Source organism: Trichosurus vulpecula, chromosome 2 (assembly GCF_011100635.1).
Source record: "Trichosurus vulpecula isolate mTriVul1 chromosome 2, mTriVul1.pri, whole genome shotgun sequence".
In the NCBI taxonomy this organism is placed as follows: Eukaryota; Metazoa; Chordata; class Mammalia; order Diprotodontia; family Phalangeridae; genus Trichosurus; species Trichosurus vulpecula.
In genome coordinates, this window is record NC_050574.1 from 69,209,656 (window position 1) to 69,225,091 (window position 15,436).

At 49.3% G+C, this 15,436-nt stretch overlaps 1 protein-coding gene across 1 annotated transcript; it reads left to right on the top strand.

The window, feature by feature from the left end:
* Positions 1-2,725: 2,725 nt before the first annotated feature.
* On the top strand, positions 2,726-12,667 carry LOC118840015 (endothelin-2-like). The gene is made up of 5 exons (XM_036747523.1): positions 2,726-2,789; positions 4,593-4,740; positions 7,850-7,975; positions 10,046-10,153; positions 12,205-12,667. The coding sequence occupies exons 1-5, from the start codon at positions 2,726-2,728 to the stop codon at positions 12,299-12,301; spliced, it is 543 nt and encodes a 180-aa protein (XP_036603418.1). The 3' UTR covers positions 12,302-12,667.
* The last annotated feature ends 2,769 nt before the right edge of the window (positions 12,668-15,436 follow it).

The window sequence follows — 15,436 nt, forward strand, 5'->3', positions numbered from 1 at the left end:
TCCAAACTTAGGGCTCCATTCACTATGCTCCCTAGCTGCCTCTTTATCTAGAAGAATTGTAATCTCCTGTGTTTTTGTTGCCATAAACACTCCCCTCATAAATGACAGAGGCAAATAAAAGTTATTGATGCACTAGGGTCAGCCTAGCGGGGTAGGCCTGGCTCCCCTCCCGACTCAGCCCACAGGGCCTGGTTCTCTCCCCCACAGTAGAGCTCCAAGGAACAGGAATAGCTGTCTCTAAGGAGACATCACATCCACAGATGCAGACCCAACAACCCCCTTTTATTCTATCTTTGGGCTTCCTCAATGGGCAGGATCCTTTCCCCACAGGATTTACTGGGAAGTCCTTCCCTGTCCCCTACTTCCCCTAGCCCTATCCCCCAGGACTGCGACACTATCTTTCATGTCCATGCAAATCTAGGGGACTGAGTCTGGGAGTGAGGAATGATCTTTGTCCTTCAGATCCTTCCTTTTCAGAGAAAGTCATTCAGACAGTATATCTTTTTCTCCTTAGCTCAAGTCTTCCCAAAGACCATTATAAAGACAGCCCGCGGCATCATTTGGTGAGTAGGGGGAATCTGGAAACCTGGATCTGATTCTTGGCTCTGGCACTTACCAGTGGTTACCTAACCTCTGCTGGCCTCAGTGTTGTCATCTCTAAAATGGGAATAATAATGCTTTAGTCCCTCCCTCCCAGGACTGCTGCAAGGAAAGAGCTTTAAGCCTTAAAGAATTATAGAAATAAAATTCTTTCTTCTAGGCTTCATGCAAAAGCAGACTTCAACCTTTCCTTCTGAACTGTAGATGCCAATCTCTTCTCTTAGGAGACCTAGATCTGATGTTGCTTTGCTGGAAGCCCTCCATGTAGGGCTCTTGGCCGGCTGCAGAAAAATTAATAGGGCAAAATTTTCTGAGGATAACCTTGAAAATCTGACTTCCCCCAACCTAGCCCTAGGCATCCCTCTCCCTTTCCTGCAGCCCCTTGGGGTTTCACTTTTTAGCCTTCTCTTATAGCTCCTCCTCTGTCCTGTAGACAGAACAGAACATCCTTCCTCTTCTCCCCTGAAGCTCCCCCCACCCCCCAACTCACCTCTTTCCTCTAGATTCCCCTTCTCTCCTTCATCTCCTGCCCTTCTTAAGTTCTCTCTCTTCTTTTACACCCCTTCCCCAGCCTTTCCTGACAATTCTCTTCTCTCTCCAACAAGCCCTCCTTCCCCCACCCCTCCCCTGGCCCCCGCCATAGCTGAGGCAAATTGAGAAAGTTTGAACTAGAAAGGACCTCAAAGATTTTCCAATCCTCTCAATTTAATTCAACAAACAGTGATTTCCTGGCATGTGCCAGATGCTGTTCTCAGCCCTAGGAGAAAGGAAGATGAAAAACAATACATTCCTTGCTTTCAAGAAACTTACAATCTAATAGGGTGGCTAGGACACTTTACAAATTGAGAAACTGAGGCCCAGAGAGAAGCAGTGGTTTGTATAAAGGCACATGGGCATTAGAGCTGGCCTCTTGTCAGTGGGAAGGGAGCCAAGCCTCCTTACTCTCAGATCAGTGTTCTTTCCACTAGTGAGGGAATGTTTTAACTTCCTGAGGGACGCTCTGAAAGAAGCCTTTGCTTTACAGATCCCCAGGGTCCTTCCTGAAGCCCTGCCCCTTCATCATCTGAGAGGAGGTTTTCCCCCATCTACTTTCCTCACCCTCTCCATCTCCCAATCACAGGATTAGGGAGTGTGTCTGAACTGGGAAGGTTCTTAGGATACAGAACAAAGAAAGTCAGAGCTGAAAGAGACCACTAAATCAAGGATTCTTCATTTTTCTATGTGTCAAGGTTCCCTTTGGCAGCCTGGTGAAGTGTATGGATCCCTTCTAAGAAAAATACAGAGAATTACAGAGCCAAAGGTTAGGGAAAATAAGGATTTTTTCCCCTTCCAAGTTCATAAACCTCCTGAAATCTATTCCTGGATCTGGAACCCCTTGTCTCAGAACACAGAGTGTCAGATCTGGAAAGAGTCTCAGAATCTACAATGTTAGCTATAGAAGGGACCTTGGAATCTAAAAAGTGGAACATTAGAAGGAACCTTACATTTAGCATTTAGCAGGCCAAGCCTGGGAGAGACCTTAGAACATGTAACATAGAAAGTCAAATCTGGAACGGTTCTTAGAGATCATCCCACTCAACTCCAGCACTTGACCAGTGAAGAAACTGAGGCTCAGAGTTCCCAGGGTCCCAGTGTCTCAACAGATCTTTTTGGAAGTCCCATGGGCTTTTCAGGACAAGTTCGCTGCCCCTGCACCCCCACCCCGGGGCCTCCAACCAGCATGTGGACAGATCGGTTGGTGAGCCAGGGTGCACGGGGAGGTGCTGAGCTCCTGGGGCCCAGGGCGAGCCAGGGAGCCTAGGGTAGGAGAGGGGAAGGAGGGGAGGGAAGGGGAGGCGGCGCGGGCTGGGTGAGCTGTGGTGCTGGAATGAGCCCGGTGGGAGGGGAAGGAGGGGGGGCTGCCCGGACTGGCTCGAGAGCCAGGTTTGCAGGGCGAGCCCCAGCCCACGGCAGGGGCGGGGCGCTCTCCCCGCACGCGCGGCTATAAGAGATCGAGAGGTGCAGCCTGGGCGCTCAGAGAGGGCTCCTGGCTCTGAGAGTGACAGGTGGCTGCCGTCAGTCCAGCCTGCCAGCCGCGCTCTCTCCCTCCAGATATCTCGTTCCCAGTGCTGCTCCTGGCTTCGCCATGGTCACCCCGTCTGTCCGCTGGTGCTCCGTGGCGCTCACCCTACTGTTCGTCCTGCACGAAGGTGAGATCCGGTTCCCAGCTCAGCACTCCCAGGAGAGGCACCGAGCCTGGGAACCTAGCCCTGTGATCCCCGCAGCGCCCCTGCCCCCCCTCACCCCTGGGCCCTGCGCCCTCTCTGCATGCGCCTGGTTCTCGCCATCCCTGGCTGATCAGAGATTCTCCCTGACTCCGCACCCGCTGTGTCTCTCTCTGCCTGAGTTTCTCTCTGCGTGTCTTTCTGAAGCTCTCTGTTGCATGTGGAGCTGCTGCCCGTCGGTGCATCTGCGCCTGTCACTGTCTATGCATCTGTCTTAGTCCGTGTTTGTCCCTGCATCTGTCTCTGTCTCTGTGTGCCCCGTTCTCCTAGCGTGTCTGCGCATCTGTCCGTGTGTGTCTCTGTGCCTGTCTCTCTCTGTCTCTGCATCTGTCTCTGTCTCTGTGTGCCTCGCTCTCTCTGTGTGTCTGCACATCTGTCTCTGTGTGTCTCTGTGCCTGTCTCTGCATCTGTCTGTCTCTATGTCTCACTCTCTCTCCCTGCCTGCGCATCTGTCTGTGTGTCTCCTTGCCTGTCTCTCTGGGTGTCTGCATCTGTCTGTCCCTGTGTTTCACCCTCTCTTCCTGTCTGCGCATCTGTCCGTGTGTGTCTCTGTGCCTGTCTCTCTGTGTCTCTGCATCTGTCCATATGCTTCTTTCTCTGTGTCTACCTGTCTCTGGCTGTCTGTGCATCTGCCTGTATTCGCTGGTCTCTCTCTCCCTTTATGTCTGTGCATCTGTTGTCCCTCCCCGGCTGTTCGTGCTCCGATTGTCTCAGTGTCTGGCTCTCTCCTACTGTCTTGATTGCATTTTCTATCCCACCTCCACCAGCCATAGCTGCCCCTTGCTTTTGCACCCTTGCTTTGATCTCCCTTCATAAATTAATCTCATGAGGCTGTAATCCAGCCTTCTACTTACAGGGACTCCCTTGGGACTTTAGCAGCCTACCACTTGAGTGGCTGGGAGAATAGGGACCACCTAGTCTAGCACAAGGTCCCAGGACTCTGCTTCCTCTTGCACCCTTGTGGCCAGTGCACAAACTGGGGGTTGGGGAGGGGGAGAATGCAGCCCTGGGAAGAAGCTGGGGCCAGCAGTGATGCCGCACTGGAGTGTCCATTTGCATAGAATGGGCTGTTCCCTGATCCTGGCCAAAGGTTCTTCTGAGTGCTGTGTGTATGCATGAATGCATGTAAAGATGTGTGCCGGCAAGTGAGTGGCCAGCCACCCCCCTCCTTCCTGGATGCTCATGCAACAGGCATCAGCAATGCCTCCTTCCCTGGGGTCTCTTGCTGCCTGCTTCCTGGTCGTAGGTATTGCATGGGTGTTTACCCCCTTCCACTTAATGTTTGGGGCTGTGGCATGAACTTTCTAACTTCCTAGATTATGCAAGGGAGGGCCTTTATAGCCCTGACAGAGCCGGCACATTGCTGGCTGCTACAATAAGACCTGCCAGGCAGGCCGGGATGGCCCTAATCCTCTGCAGGGAGGCTCCAGCCCCGTTTACATTCCAGGGGTGGCTAAGGGAGGAGCCACCACACCTGACCCATTTCTCCTGGAGAGACAGCCTGGGTACAGTAGAAACAGTCCTGTTTGGAGGCAGGTCGTTAGCTTGGCAAATAATGGTGGACAAGGCATGGACCCTACCTAAACTGCCTCCTCCTTTGTAAAATGAGAGAAGTAGTACTCCTGCTCCCCAGTCCGGGGGTGACTATGAGGGAAGCACTTTGGAAACTTTGCGCACCATAGACATGTGAGTTGTTGTTCTTCTCCAATCCTTGGTTTGCTTGTGTAGGGAAGGGCCATCTGCCTCTGGGATCCGCACCTGCCGCAGGAGCCCGAAGCAGCCACTTGCGCATCAAGCGATGTTCCTGCAACAGCTGGCTGGACAAGGAATGTGTCTACTTTTGCCACTTGGACATCATCTGGGTGAACACGCCAGGGTAAGTGGGCACCCGTGGCAAGCTGGTGAATTTGGATGATGCTTTCTTAACCTGTGTGAGGGTCTGGGATGGAGAGGCTAGAGAGAGCCATGGCTCCCATTGGGATCTGGCCTTTAGATCAGCCTTGCTTGCCTGGCAGATTTTTATTAAAGAAGAAAAAAGCCAGAAAGAGTCCCAAAATTCAAAGCCCCAGAAAATACTACTAATACTACTGCTACTAATGCCAACTCTTACTTCTGTGGCATTTTTCTCACAATGCTCCTTTGAGGTAGATACTGTGTGGGTGATTATCCCCTACTCTATGGGAAAACCGAGACTCAAATCATGGCTATTCAGTCAAAGGACCTGGGTTCTAATGCTGCCTTTGCTACTTACTCTCTGTGTGACTTTGGGCAGACCACTTAACTATGCTGAGCCTCAGTTTCCCCATCCGTAAAATGAAAAGGTTGAACTAAACGAGCTCTGAGGTTCCTTCTAGTTCTAAATCTTTGACCCTCTGATCTTAAATGTCAGGGCTGGGGTTCAAACTCGGGTCTCCGGACTCCAAGCTCAGGGCTTTTTTCTATTTTACCCCACTGAGGTAATAATGCCAAGAGTCCAGAGACCTGGGGTGTGGATCGACTACATGCTTGAAGTTTTGACCTTGGGCAAGTCCATTCCTTTTCCAGGGCCACAGTTTTCTGATCTGTAAATAATAATCCTAGCTAATAATAATTAATACAATTAATCATATTAATAATAATAGCTAGCGTATATATATATATCACTTTGAAGTTTGCAAAAAACTGAACATATATTATCTCATTTGGTCCTCACAACAATCCTGCAATGTAGGTGCTCTTATTATCCCCATTTGTACAGTTGAGGAAACTGAGGCAGACAGTTTAAGTGACTTGGACAGGGCCACATAGCTAGCAAGTCTGAGACTGGATTTGAACTCAGGTCTTCCTGAATCCAGGTCAGTGCTCTGTCTATAGTGCTCTCTAAATAAACAAGATGAACTCTGAGACCCATACCTGCTGGGACAGTCTAGGATTCTAAGTGGCTTTCTTCATATTTACAAAAGGCAGTCTTTACCACCTGACCAAGAAGGAGCTCTTAGCTTCCATATAGATGGATGTTTAATCCCAGCCCAAATCCTTTTACTGCTGGACAGTGTCCTTGCCAGTCCCTGCTTGCTATCTAAGTGACTCTGGCTACATTGAATGCCAACTTTGTGGCTAGAAAGTGCCAGGCCAGTTTCTGTGGGTCTGTGAGCTATGAGAGCATGGCTTCTACCCCACTACTCTGAACCAGACTTAACACTACTCTGTCCTTTCTTTGTCCCACCACGGGCCATGGAATTCATACACACACAAACACACACATACACGCGCATGCATGCACACATGCACACGCAGACACACACAAGCACAACACATGCACACACAAACACACAGAGACACACATACACACATAGACACACATGTACACATATGCAGAACATACATACACACACACACCATCTTGCAAAATGTAGTGACTGTCTCCCAGCCCAGATTGGCCCAGCCCTTACTGTGAGAAAGCCAGCCCTGTTCACTGCCCATTCTCCACCCACAGCCAGCTCACTGCCAGCCCAGCCTGGGCGACCTTGCTGCCCCACGTGACTCTGTTGTTGTCTCTGCCCTGGCAGACCAAACAGAGGCCCAGCACCCTGGGTGTGGGCTCACCTGGGTTGCCAGGAGTTCCCTCTTTGCCAGGGTGAGAGCTGAGAGAGAAACTCGGCAGGGAACTTGGCTGCTTTCTTTCCGGCAGTAATGAGAAGGCAGAGCCCTGTCTGTGAGCCAGCATGCCCACCACCGGAGGTGGGTTTGGGAGAGGTGCTGAATTGCTGATTCTCCCTTCTGTGCACCGGGGAGAGGGTTGGCCTGGGGCTGCTAAATCACTGTTATCATAATTAATCAATGCTTGATTGATCGGTGACCCTTTGCGTAATTACTGCACCTCCCTCCCCCACCCCCAGCAGATGATAAGGTTACGCTAGGAGCCCTGAATCACTAGAAGGCACAGACTGGCAAGCCAATGTAGGCAAGCAGCCCCTGACCCCTGACCTGAGCCTGCTGGGGAAGGTGGCCACCCACGAGTTGGAGAATGCTCTCAAATATAGCCTGGGGCAATGGCTGGGGCCAAGCCTGGGCTCCCTCTGCTGTTCATAGAATGCTTGAGGCTCAGAGCTGTCAGTACTCTTAGAAATAGATCTGGGTTCAAATCCATCTCAGATACTTCCTACCTGATGCCTTGAGCAACTTAACCTCAGTTTCCCCATTTGTAAAACAAGGGGATTGGATGAGATGAACCTCTAAGGTCTTTTCCCTCTCTAAACCCAGGATCTAGCCTGCCTCTCCCCACTGCACTGATGAGAATACTGAGGCCCCAGAGAGTCATGTGGCTCATCCGTGGTCACACAACTAGTCAGGGTCAGAGCTAGTAGTCGATTGCCCAAGATTCTGAGGCCACTGATCTATCCCCCTGGAATGTAGAGCTGGAAAGGCTCAAAGCCCATCTAGTCTAATCCTTTCATTTTTCAGAGGAGGAAATTGAGTCCAGGGGACATAAAATGAGTTCAAATCCCACCACCACGAATTACCTGTTACCTGTGTGACTGACTTTGGGCAAGTCATTTAAACTCCTTGGGCCTTGGTTTGCTCATCTGTAAAATGAGGTTTGGCTAGATAGGATCTGATCTCCTTCCATGACCCTATGACCCTCAGATAATGCAGGGAATAAGCTCCAATGTAGGATTTGAACCTTCCTCTCAGGTCTTTGCCCCAATACCCTCAAGCCCTCTCCACTTCCTGTGTGCCAGCAGGGGCCCAGGGAAAAGGAAGCCTGAGCTGGGTGGAGCATGGGTTAGAGAGTACTTTCCTGAGCTTGGGAGGTATCTATGCCCTCTTTACCTACCTGTTTCCGACTAGAGGCTTCCTCCATTCTCTTGGCTCCCCTGCTGGCAGCCACCTCAGGGTGCTTTGTCAAATCCCTTTACTCACAGAACCCTGGCTTACTGGATTGTCACCCTGTCTCTCTCTCCCTCTCATCTTCTCTTCCTCTCCCCTTCTCCCCGTGCTAACAGACAGACCACTCCTTATGGCCTGGGAAACCCGCCAAGGCGACGCCGCCGCCGAGCCCTGAGCAGGTGTGAATGTGCCAGCTCCAGAGACCACACCTGTGCCACCTTCTGTCACCTTTCTCAGCCAAGGTGAGGGCCTGCTGCAGGCAGGGACCAATACCGGGGTGCTCTGGGCCTCAAAGCTGAGAGCGGGGCTGGACTCTGGAGGCCAGGGGAGGGGACTCACCTCACAGAGCTGAGGCACCCTTCTGTACTCAACGGCAGAATCTTCTCTATCTGGCAGCCAGGAGCTGTCCTATCCTCCACAGGCTGGCCCCTTAAAGGCTGCAGGGTTCTTGTTAATACCCTATTCTGGAAGTAGGGAGCCTAGGTTGAATATTAGCCTTAGCAAAGGTCAGGCCACATCCGGGTGGGGGGGAGGGGTTGGGACCCAGCTTCCTCAGCAATGACTTCCTGGGCTTTTATAGGTAGAAACTGGGGGATGGAGTTGGGGAGAGAATGTGGGGAGCATGTCAAGATCTCCTACCAGATCTGATGAGCAGCCTGAGGCTCAATGGCAAGGGGAGGGATCCGGGCAGGCTTCTCATCCCAAGTCCTCCACTTAGCGGTGTGACCTTGAACAAGTCACCTGACACCTCTGAGTGGATGAAGCTAATAATGCCCCATCTGTCTCACAAAGATGCTGCAGGGAGGAGGTTGCCGATGATAATAATAAGAACCACAACGACAATAAGTAACAGCAGCTAGGTGATCCAATGGAGAGAGGGCTGGGTCTGGAGTCAGAAAGAGCTGGGTTCAAATCCAGCCTCAGACATTCACTAGCTCTGCGACCCCTGAGAAAGTCGCTTAACCTCTGTGTGCCTCAGTTTCCTCATCTGTAAAGTGGGGATAATAGCATCTACCTTCCAGCGTTGTTAGGCGGATCACATGAGACACTAATTGTAAAGTGTTTAGCACAGTGCCTGACATACAGCAAGGGCCATATAAATGCTAGTTATTATTATCATTATAGCATTTATATAGTGCTTGAAGGTTTGCAGAGCACAGTAGCCCTGGGAGGTAGGTGCTATCACTACCCCCATTCTATAGATGAAGAAATTGAGGCTCAGAGGGTGACTTGCCAAAGATCCCATAGTATGTCTGAGGCAGGATTGGAACTCAGCTCTTCTTGATTCTAAGTGTAGCATGATCTCCACTGTGTGCGAAGGCTAGAAACGCCCTCTATTACACAAATGAATGGTCATCGAGGTCCTGGGGATCTTAGAACTGTTAGCTTTTTCTGCCTCCTCCAGGAAGTCCTCAGGAGCCTGTGGTAGAGGGGTGGAGAGTTTGAGGAACAGGTTGCTTAGGACATACAGTGCACTCTCATGAAGAGTCCTGGGCCAGGAGTCAGGAGTCACTCTGACCCCTAGCTCTGTTACAAGCTCTTCTGAGGCTTCATGCACCCCACTGATGTTCTGTGACTCAGTTTCCTCATTGTAAAACAAGAAAAAGTCAAGTCAATTTAAACCAACGAGCATTTAAAAAACACCTACCATGTAGCGGGTCGCATGTTAGGGGCTGATGGAGGAGTAGATCCTCCCTGGGCACTGTTTCGGGCACCTGAAAGGTCACAGAGCTGTTTCTGACCATCTCTGTTACCGCATTACAAGATTGGAGATTTAGAGCAGAAAGGGATCTCAGAGGCCAGCTAGTCCAACCACCCGTTTTACAGATGAGGGAATCAAGGTCCAGAGAGGTTAAGTGAATTGCTGAAGGTAGTAAGTGGTAGGAAAGGGATTTGAACTCACTTCTGCTGACTTCAAATCCACTACTCTTTCTCTCCTGGAGAGAACACGCAGATCAATTGGCCTAGGGGAGGCAGCCCATGCCGGATGCTGCCTTTGTTGACAGATTATGGGAAGGATAAGGAATGACCTTCCTTTTTTAGAAACAGAAAACAGATTCTTGATTCCTGGTAACTCAGGGTTTCCTCCTTCTCCCTCTGCTCCCCTCCACTTCCCAGTGAATACACACACACCTGGGACGGTTCTCAGGTGCAGGGAAGCATTCAAGTGTTCTGGGTAGCCAAGGGCTGGAGCTCCCAAACTGCCTGACCTGCCCAGCGCTAGGGCTGCCCCTGGTAGTTCCCCTGGTGAACTAGGCCTGATGCTAGGTGTCCCTAGCACGAACCAGTCACACGGACCCTCTCTCCCTCAGGTACCTTCTGGCTAAGCCAAAGATGCCCTCCCACAGCCAGCCCTCAGCAACGCCTCTGCTTCAAGACACAAGGGCAGATACAAGCAGCAGGCTCCTCAGGGCACTAAGGTGAGTTCTGATGGTCCTGCTTGGCCCAGTTCTGGTTGGCACATCTCCAGCTCCATGAGCAGTCTGACTGCCAAGTTTTGGGAAGGTCACTGGGTCCAGAGAGGGCAGAGTCAGAGATTAGCTCATAAGGGGACTGGATGAGGGAACCAAGAGGTGTTGAGCCTGAGGAAGAGGAGATTTAGGGAGGCTGTGAAAATTGTCTTCTAGTATTAGATGGGCTCTCATGTGGAAAATGAATAATACTAGCATTTATTTAGCACTTTAAAGTTTACAAAGTGCTTTACAAATATTCTCTTATTTTTTCCTTACAACAATCCTGGGAAGGAAGGACTATTATTATCCCCAGTTCACAGATGACACAACTGAGGCTCAGAGCAGTTAGGTGATTTGCCAAAAGCCACCTAGTTATGTAAGTTTCTGAGGCTGGGTTTGAACTCAGGTCTATCTTGACTCCAGGTCTAGGGCTTTATCCACTAAGCCACCTAGCTACCATGGAAAGTAGATGAGATTTGTTCTGCTTGGCCCCAGAGAAAAAAACTGGGAGCAATGAGGGGAAGTCTCCCTTTTAGAGATGGCTTTTCAGTCAACCGTAATTTTTAGCTATTTCCCCCACATGCCACAAAATTATTTCATTATATATATAACACATGTATGTATATCTAGTGTATGTATGTATATATACATATATGTATATCTACAGACATGCTTTGTAAATACACATATGTACAAGTGTAGATAGATAAATAACCATATATAGTATTCACATTTTCGTGTACAGGTTATAGGATCGCCCAGATGATATATAAGCTCCCTGAGGGAAGTCACTGCCCAGTTTTGTCTTCGTATCCCAAGTACCTTCACAGTTCTTAGCACATTGTAGTAGGAACAACAAATGCTTTTCCAATTAAATTGAAATGGCAGACAGGCAGGAACTAGGTCTATACAATAATTTTTTTTAATTCCTAAAAAAACTCAGTCCTAACAATTTGAGCCATTCTAAGACTGGGGTGGCTCAGGAGATGGTGAGCTCTCCATTTCTGGAGCTATTCAAACTAGGTTTGGATGACCACTTGTTGAGAACGTTGTAGAGGAGATCTGTCTTCACATCAGACTAGTTGGCCTCTGAGATTCTGTGGTTCTCTTCAATGACTTGTTAATTTTCCTTGGCTATCCTGGTCCAGAGTTCCCATCATCCATGGGAACATGTCAATTTAATTGAATTTGGCAAACATTTATTAAGCTCATTGAGGGCAGGTCTTTTGCCTCTTTTGGTATCCCCATTTCTCAGCACAGTGCCTGGAATATAGTAGGAGCTTAATAGATGTTCATTGAACTGAATTACCTATTATGAGCTAGGTATAGAGACAGCTGTGGTGTGGATACAGCACTAGCCTTGGAGTTAAAAAGAGTGTGATTTGGTCCCATTTCTGATAAATTCTGGCTCTGTGGCTCTGGACAGCTCACTTAACCTCTCAGTGGCCCCAGACTCTGAATTTCAGAGTGATTACCGATCTGTATTGATAGAGAGGGTTTCCTCATCTCAGGGATCCCTACACCAATGAAATGATGCATCCAGCCCAAAAAGAAAAAAAATCTAGGCACAAGGGGTTAAAAGAAAGAAAGAAAGAAAAGAAAAGAAAAAAAAAAGAAAGAAATAGTCTCTGCCCTCAAGGAACTTCTATTCTTTAATCCAAATTCCTAAATTTGGCATTCAAGGCCTTCCATAATTTGGCCTTAAACAGTCTCTCCCATGTTATCTCCCCTTGCTCCTCTTCTTGTATCTTCATAGTGATATTGATGGAGAGAAGGCCCACCTCAAATCCCACCTCATGTTCACATAGTTAGGAAACGTCCCAACTCAAGCCTATGCTCCAGTTGTGACACTTAGCCATGTGAGCTTGGGTCTAACATCCTCTTGGGAAGACTGGCTTCAGACCTCACTGCCTTTATAGGTAGGGCCTTTCCCAGAGTTGAGTTTATGATGTTCTGGTTGTACTGTTTCCAAGGCCTGGGTGTACAAACTTCTAAGGCAAATTTCTTTCTATTCACAGGGACATTGCCAAATCCCGAGTCCACTTAGCTCAGTGGCAGCGCAAGTCTCCTGGAGGCTCCAGACCCAATCTGCTGTCTCAGAGGAGGAAGCGATAAAAAAAGAAGAGAGCAGCATTGGCCTGAAGAACCCCAGGCTCTCAAGGACTTCCAAGCTCCTGGCCCAGTTAGATGCACAAAGGATGGAAGTTGGAGGAGCAGCTTGTGGGCATGTGGGAGAATGGAGTCAGGCGTAGAGGGTGAAGACAGTGCTGGACACTGGACACCCTGGCTCCCCACCTCCAACATGATGCTGCTGCTGGGACTGGCAGAGTCTCATGGGGACCCTAGAACATCTCACTCGTCCTGGGCGACTCTTAGAGGGGTCCATGGTGGATTGTGCAAACTCATGGGGTACACTTAGACAGTTTGGCTGGAACCCCAAAGTCAGCCCAGCCTGCAGCAGGAAAACCTACCCTGGAGTGTTATTTCTCCTCCTTGCTCTTCTTCCAACGTTTCTCATCAACCAAGATGCTTTTCTGCCCTGTGTTCCTTATTTCATTCCTTCAGAGGACTATTTGATATAGTGGAAGAAGAACTCATGTGGAATCAGAGGACCCTGAATTCAAATCCTGACTCTAGTACTTACTAACTGTATAATTTTGGGGCAAATCCCATTCCCTCCTTGGACTCTAGCTTCTCCTTCTGAAACATCAAGGGGGTGGGGTGGGGGTGGACCAGATAATCTCTAAGGCCCCTTTCAGCCTTAGATCTTCTATCCTACTGAGGCCCTACTGTGTCTAACTCCCTTTGTGCAGTGGGAGACACAGATCTAGGTATGAGACTCTGACCACCAGGAGTATACTGCCCTCTCTGGTCTAACCAGATCTTGCTTCCATCTTGATGTATCCAGTCCCAGCTATACCTCTCTATTGAGAGAGAGAGAAAGAACATCACATCACATCACATCACATCGCATAACATCATGGATGCTGAGTGAAGCCACTGAATCAGGGAAGTAACTTCAGCCTCAGCCCAGGATGTGCCTGACATTCAGGAGCAGCACTGACAGCTGTCCATCCTAGGCCCCCTTTCCTCTTCACTAGGGGTAGCTGATTTCAGCACAGACTGAGGAGGAAGCCCAGGGCTGCCCTCTGAGACTCCCTTTAAAGGAATACAGCCCACATTCCATCCACCCCATCTGTGTGTTCATTTAAAACTTCAGAGGAGGCTGGTAATGGGGAATGCTGGGTACCAAAGTCACCCCCAGGGCCAGGAGGCCTTGCTTTTCCATCTGTCATGCATCCATTTCTCTATCCAGCACCTTTGCACAACTCTGTCCCTGTTTTGCCCTTCAAGACACTGTTACCTTTCCCTTAAACTAAACCAAAGACTGGCATGAAGTAAAAAGTGCCTTATCTCCTTCTCCCTGTATATAAATTATTTGTTACAGCACTACAATCATTCCAAATATTTATTTTTTGTAAATGACTGGATTGTTTACATGAAAACTCTGTTTGTAATAAATATAAAAATAACTTCGTGGCCTTTCTTGAGGTGAAGAGAGTGGGAGGGTGGAGGGAGGTGGTGAAAGAAGGACCTCACCTGGGTTACACTCAGCAAACATTTACCAGGGGCCTTCAGTGGGCAGGGTTCTGCCCATGCTTGGGCTGAGGGTGGGGGAGGAGGGAGCATCTGTACAAGCCTGTCCCTGGGAGCTCAAAATCAGGGATGAGGAGAAAGAATAACTAGGAACCCCTCCTCTCTCTCAGGTAAAAGCTATTGGTAGAGGGGCAGGGTATGGTTCAATGTCCAGGGGGCAGCCACTACAGTAGGAGCACAGTACAATTGTATCTGTAGCTGTGCCAGGAGAGGGTGGATTTTTGCCAAGAGGCCTATCATTATCCCCATGGGGGTGAGAGAAGGTAAGTCCACAGGAGCTAGGCACGGCTATGAACTATGGGATAGGGCTAGGTGAGGGAGCTGGGTCACACTGTAAGGCACAGGCTGGTAGAGGACTCTGAGCTGGCAACTGGGGTCTTGGGAACTCCACAGGGAAGAAAATGTGGGTCTCCTCAACTTAGTGCCCTAGGACAAAGCCCTGGTGTCACCTTCCTAGTTACAGTTCTGATGAAGGATGAGACCAGGACATGCCTCACAGCAAGATGAGATGGTGTGTGAAGGGGAAGTATGTGAGACTGGGATGCGATGGAAACTCCACTGGTCTGGGAGTCAGGAAAACCCAGGGTGATCTTTATCTATTTGGAGCTATAACTAAGTAACTTCAGGATTCCTCTAGTCTGGTCCCCTCCTTCTGGAGATGTGGCGAAGAGAAGCTTGTTGTGTTCACTTGCAAGTGAATTGGATTTAAGTGAGGGAGGGCTGTGTGGAGTCACCAGCCTCACTTTCTCCTCTAGAACCATCTGGGTCCAGCGGCCAGATATGGATAAGGACAACTGGAGATGGCCTTGCAAGGGAAGTTTAGGAACTGAGCCAAGCTCCCGAAGTAGTAGGTTAACTACTGCAGAGCCAAAGGTTGAACCCAGGCCCTGGGACTGCAAATCAAAATTCTTTCCATCCAGGCTCTGCCACTCTAGCTTCAAAATAACCTCAGGCAAGTTCCTTCCCCTCTCTAAGCCTCAGTTTCCTCATCTGTAAAATAGGGGGTTTGCATGAGAGGATCTCTGAAGTTCCTTCTTTCAGCTCTTACAGTCTAGGAGAGGTACAAACAAAAGCGTGTTTTGCAAAGGGGAGGAGTCCTGGCAGATTGGCAGCCCAGGGCAGTAGACACACGTATTTATATAGTGTTTTCAAGTTTACAAAGTATCCGTGCAAGCCCTCTAACCTGGAAACCAAAAGATTTGGGCTTCAGGCCCAGCATTATCACCAATTTGCTGTGCGACCTTAAGCAAATCGCTTCTGGAGCCTCAGTTTTCATCACATGTAAACTAAGCGCCCTCCTTACCTCTCCCTGCTCTGCTGGCATGCAATATTGAGTAACTCAGGGATCAGAGTCACAATGTCACAACATGCTTTATTTCTACCTGAGGGTACACTCCCCTCGCCCCACCATGGGGCCCTCCAAAAAGCTAAATCCAGGTGCAAGGTACTCTGTGGGTCTGCATCCACTCAAAAACAATAATTGCTCAGGAGCCCCCACCAAGTGTTTGCTTTTACTAGTCAGCCAGAGGACACAATTAGTTCAAAGTTAAAGACTTTTAATGAAATAGCATGGTTAGAAAAGTAGCAATAGAA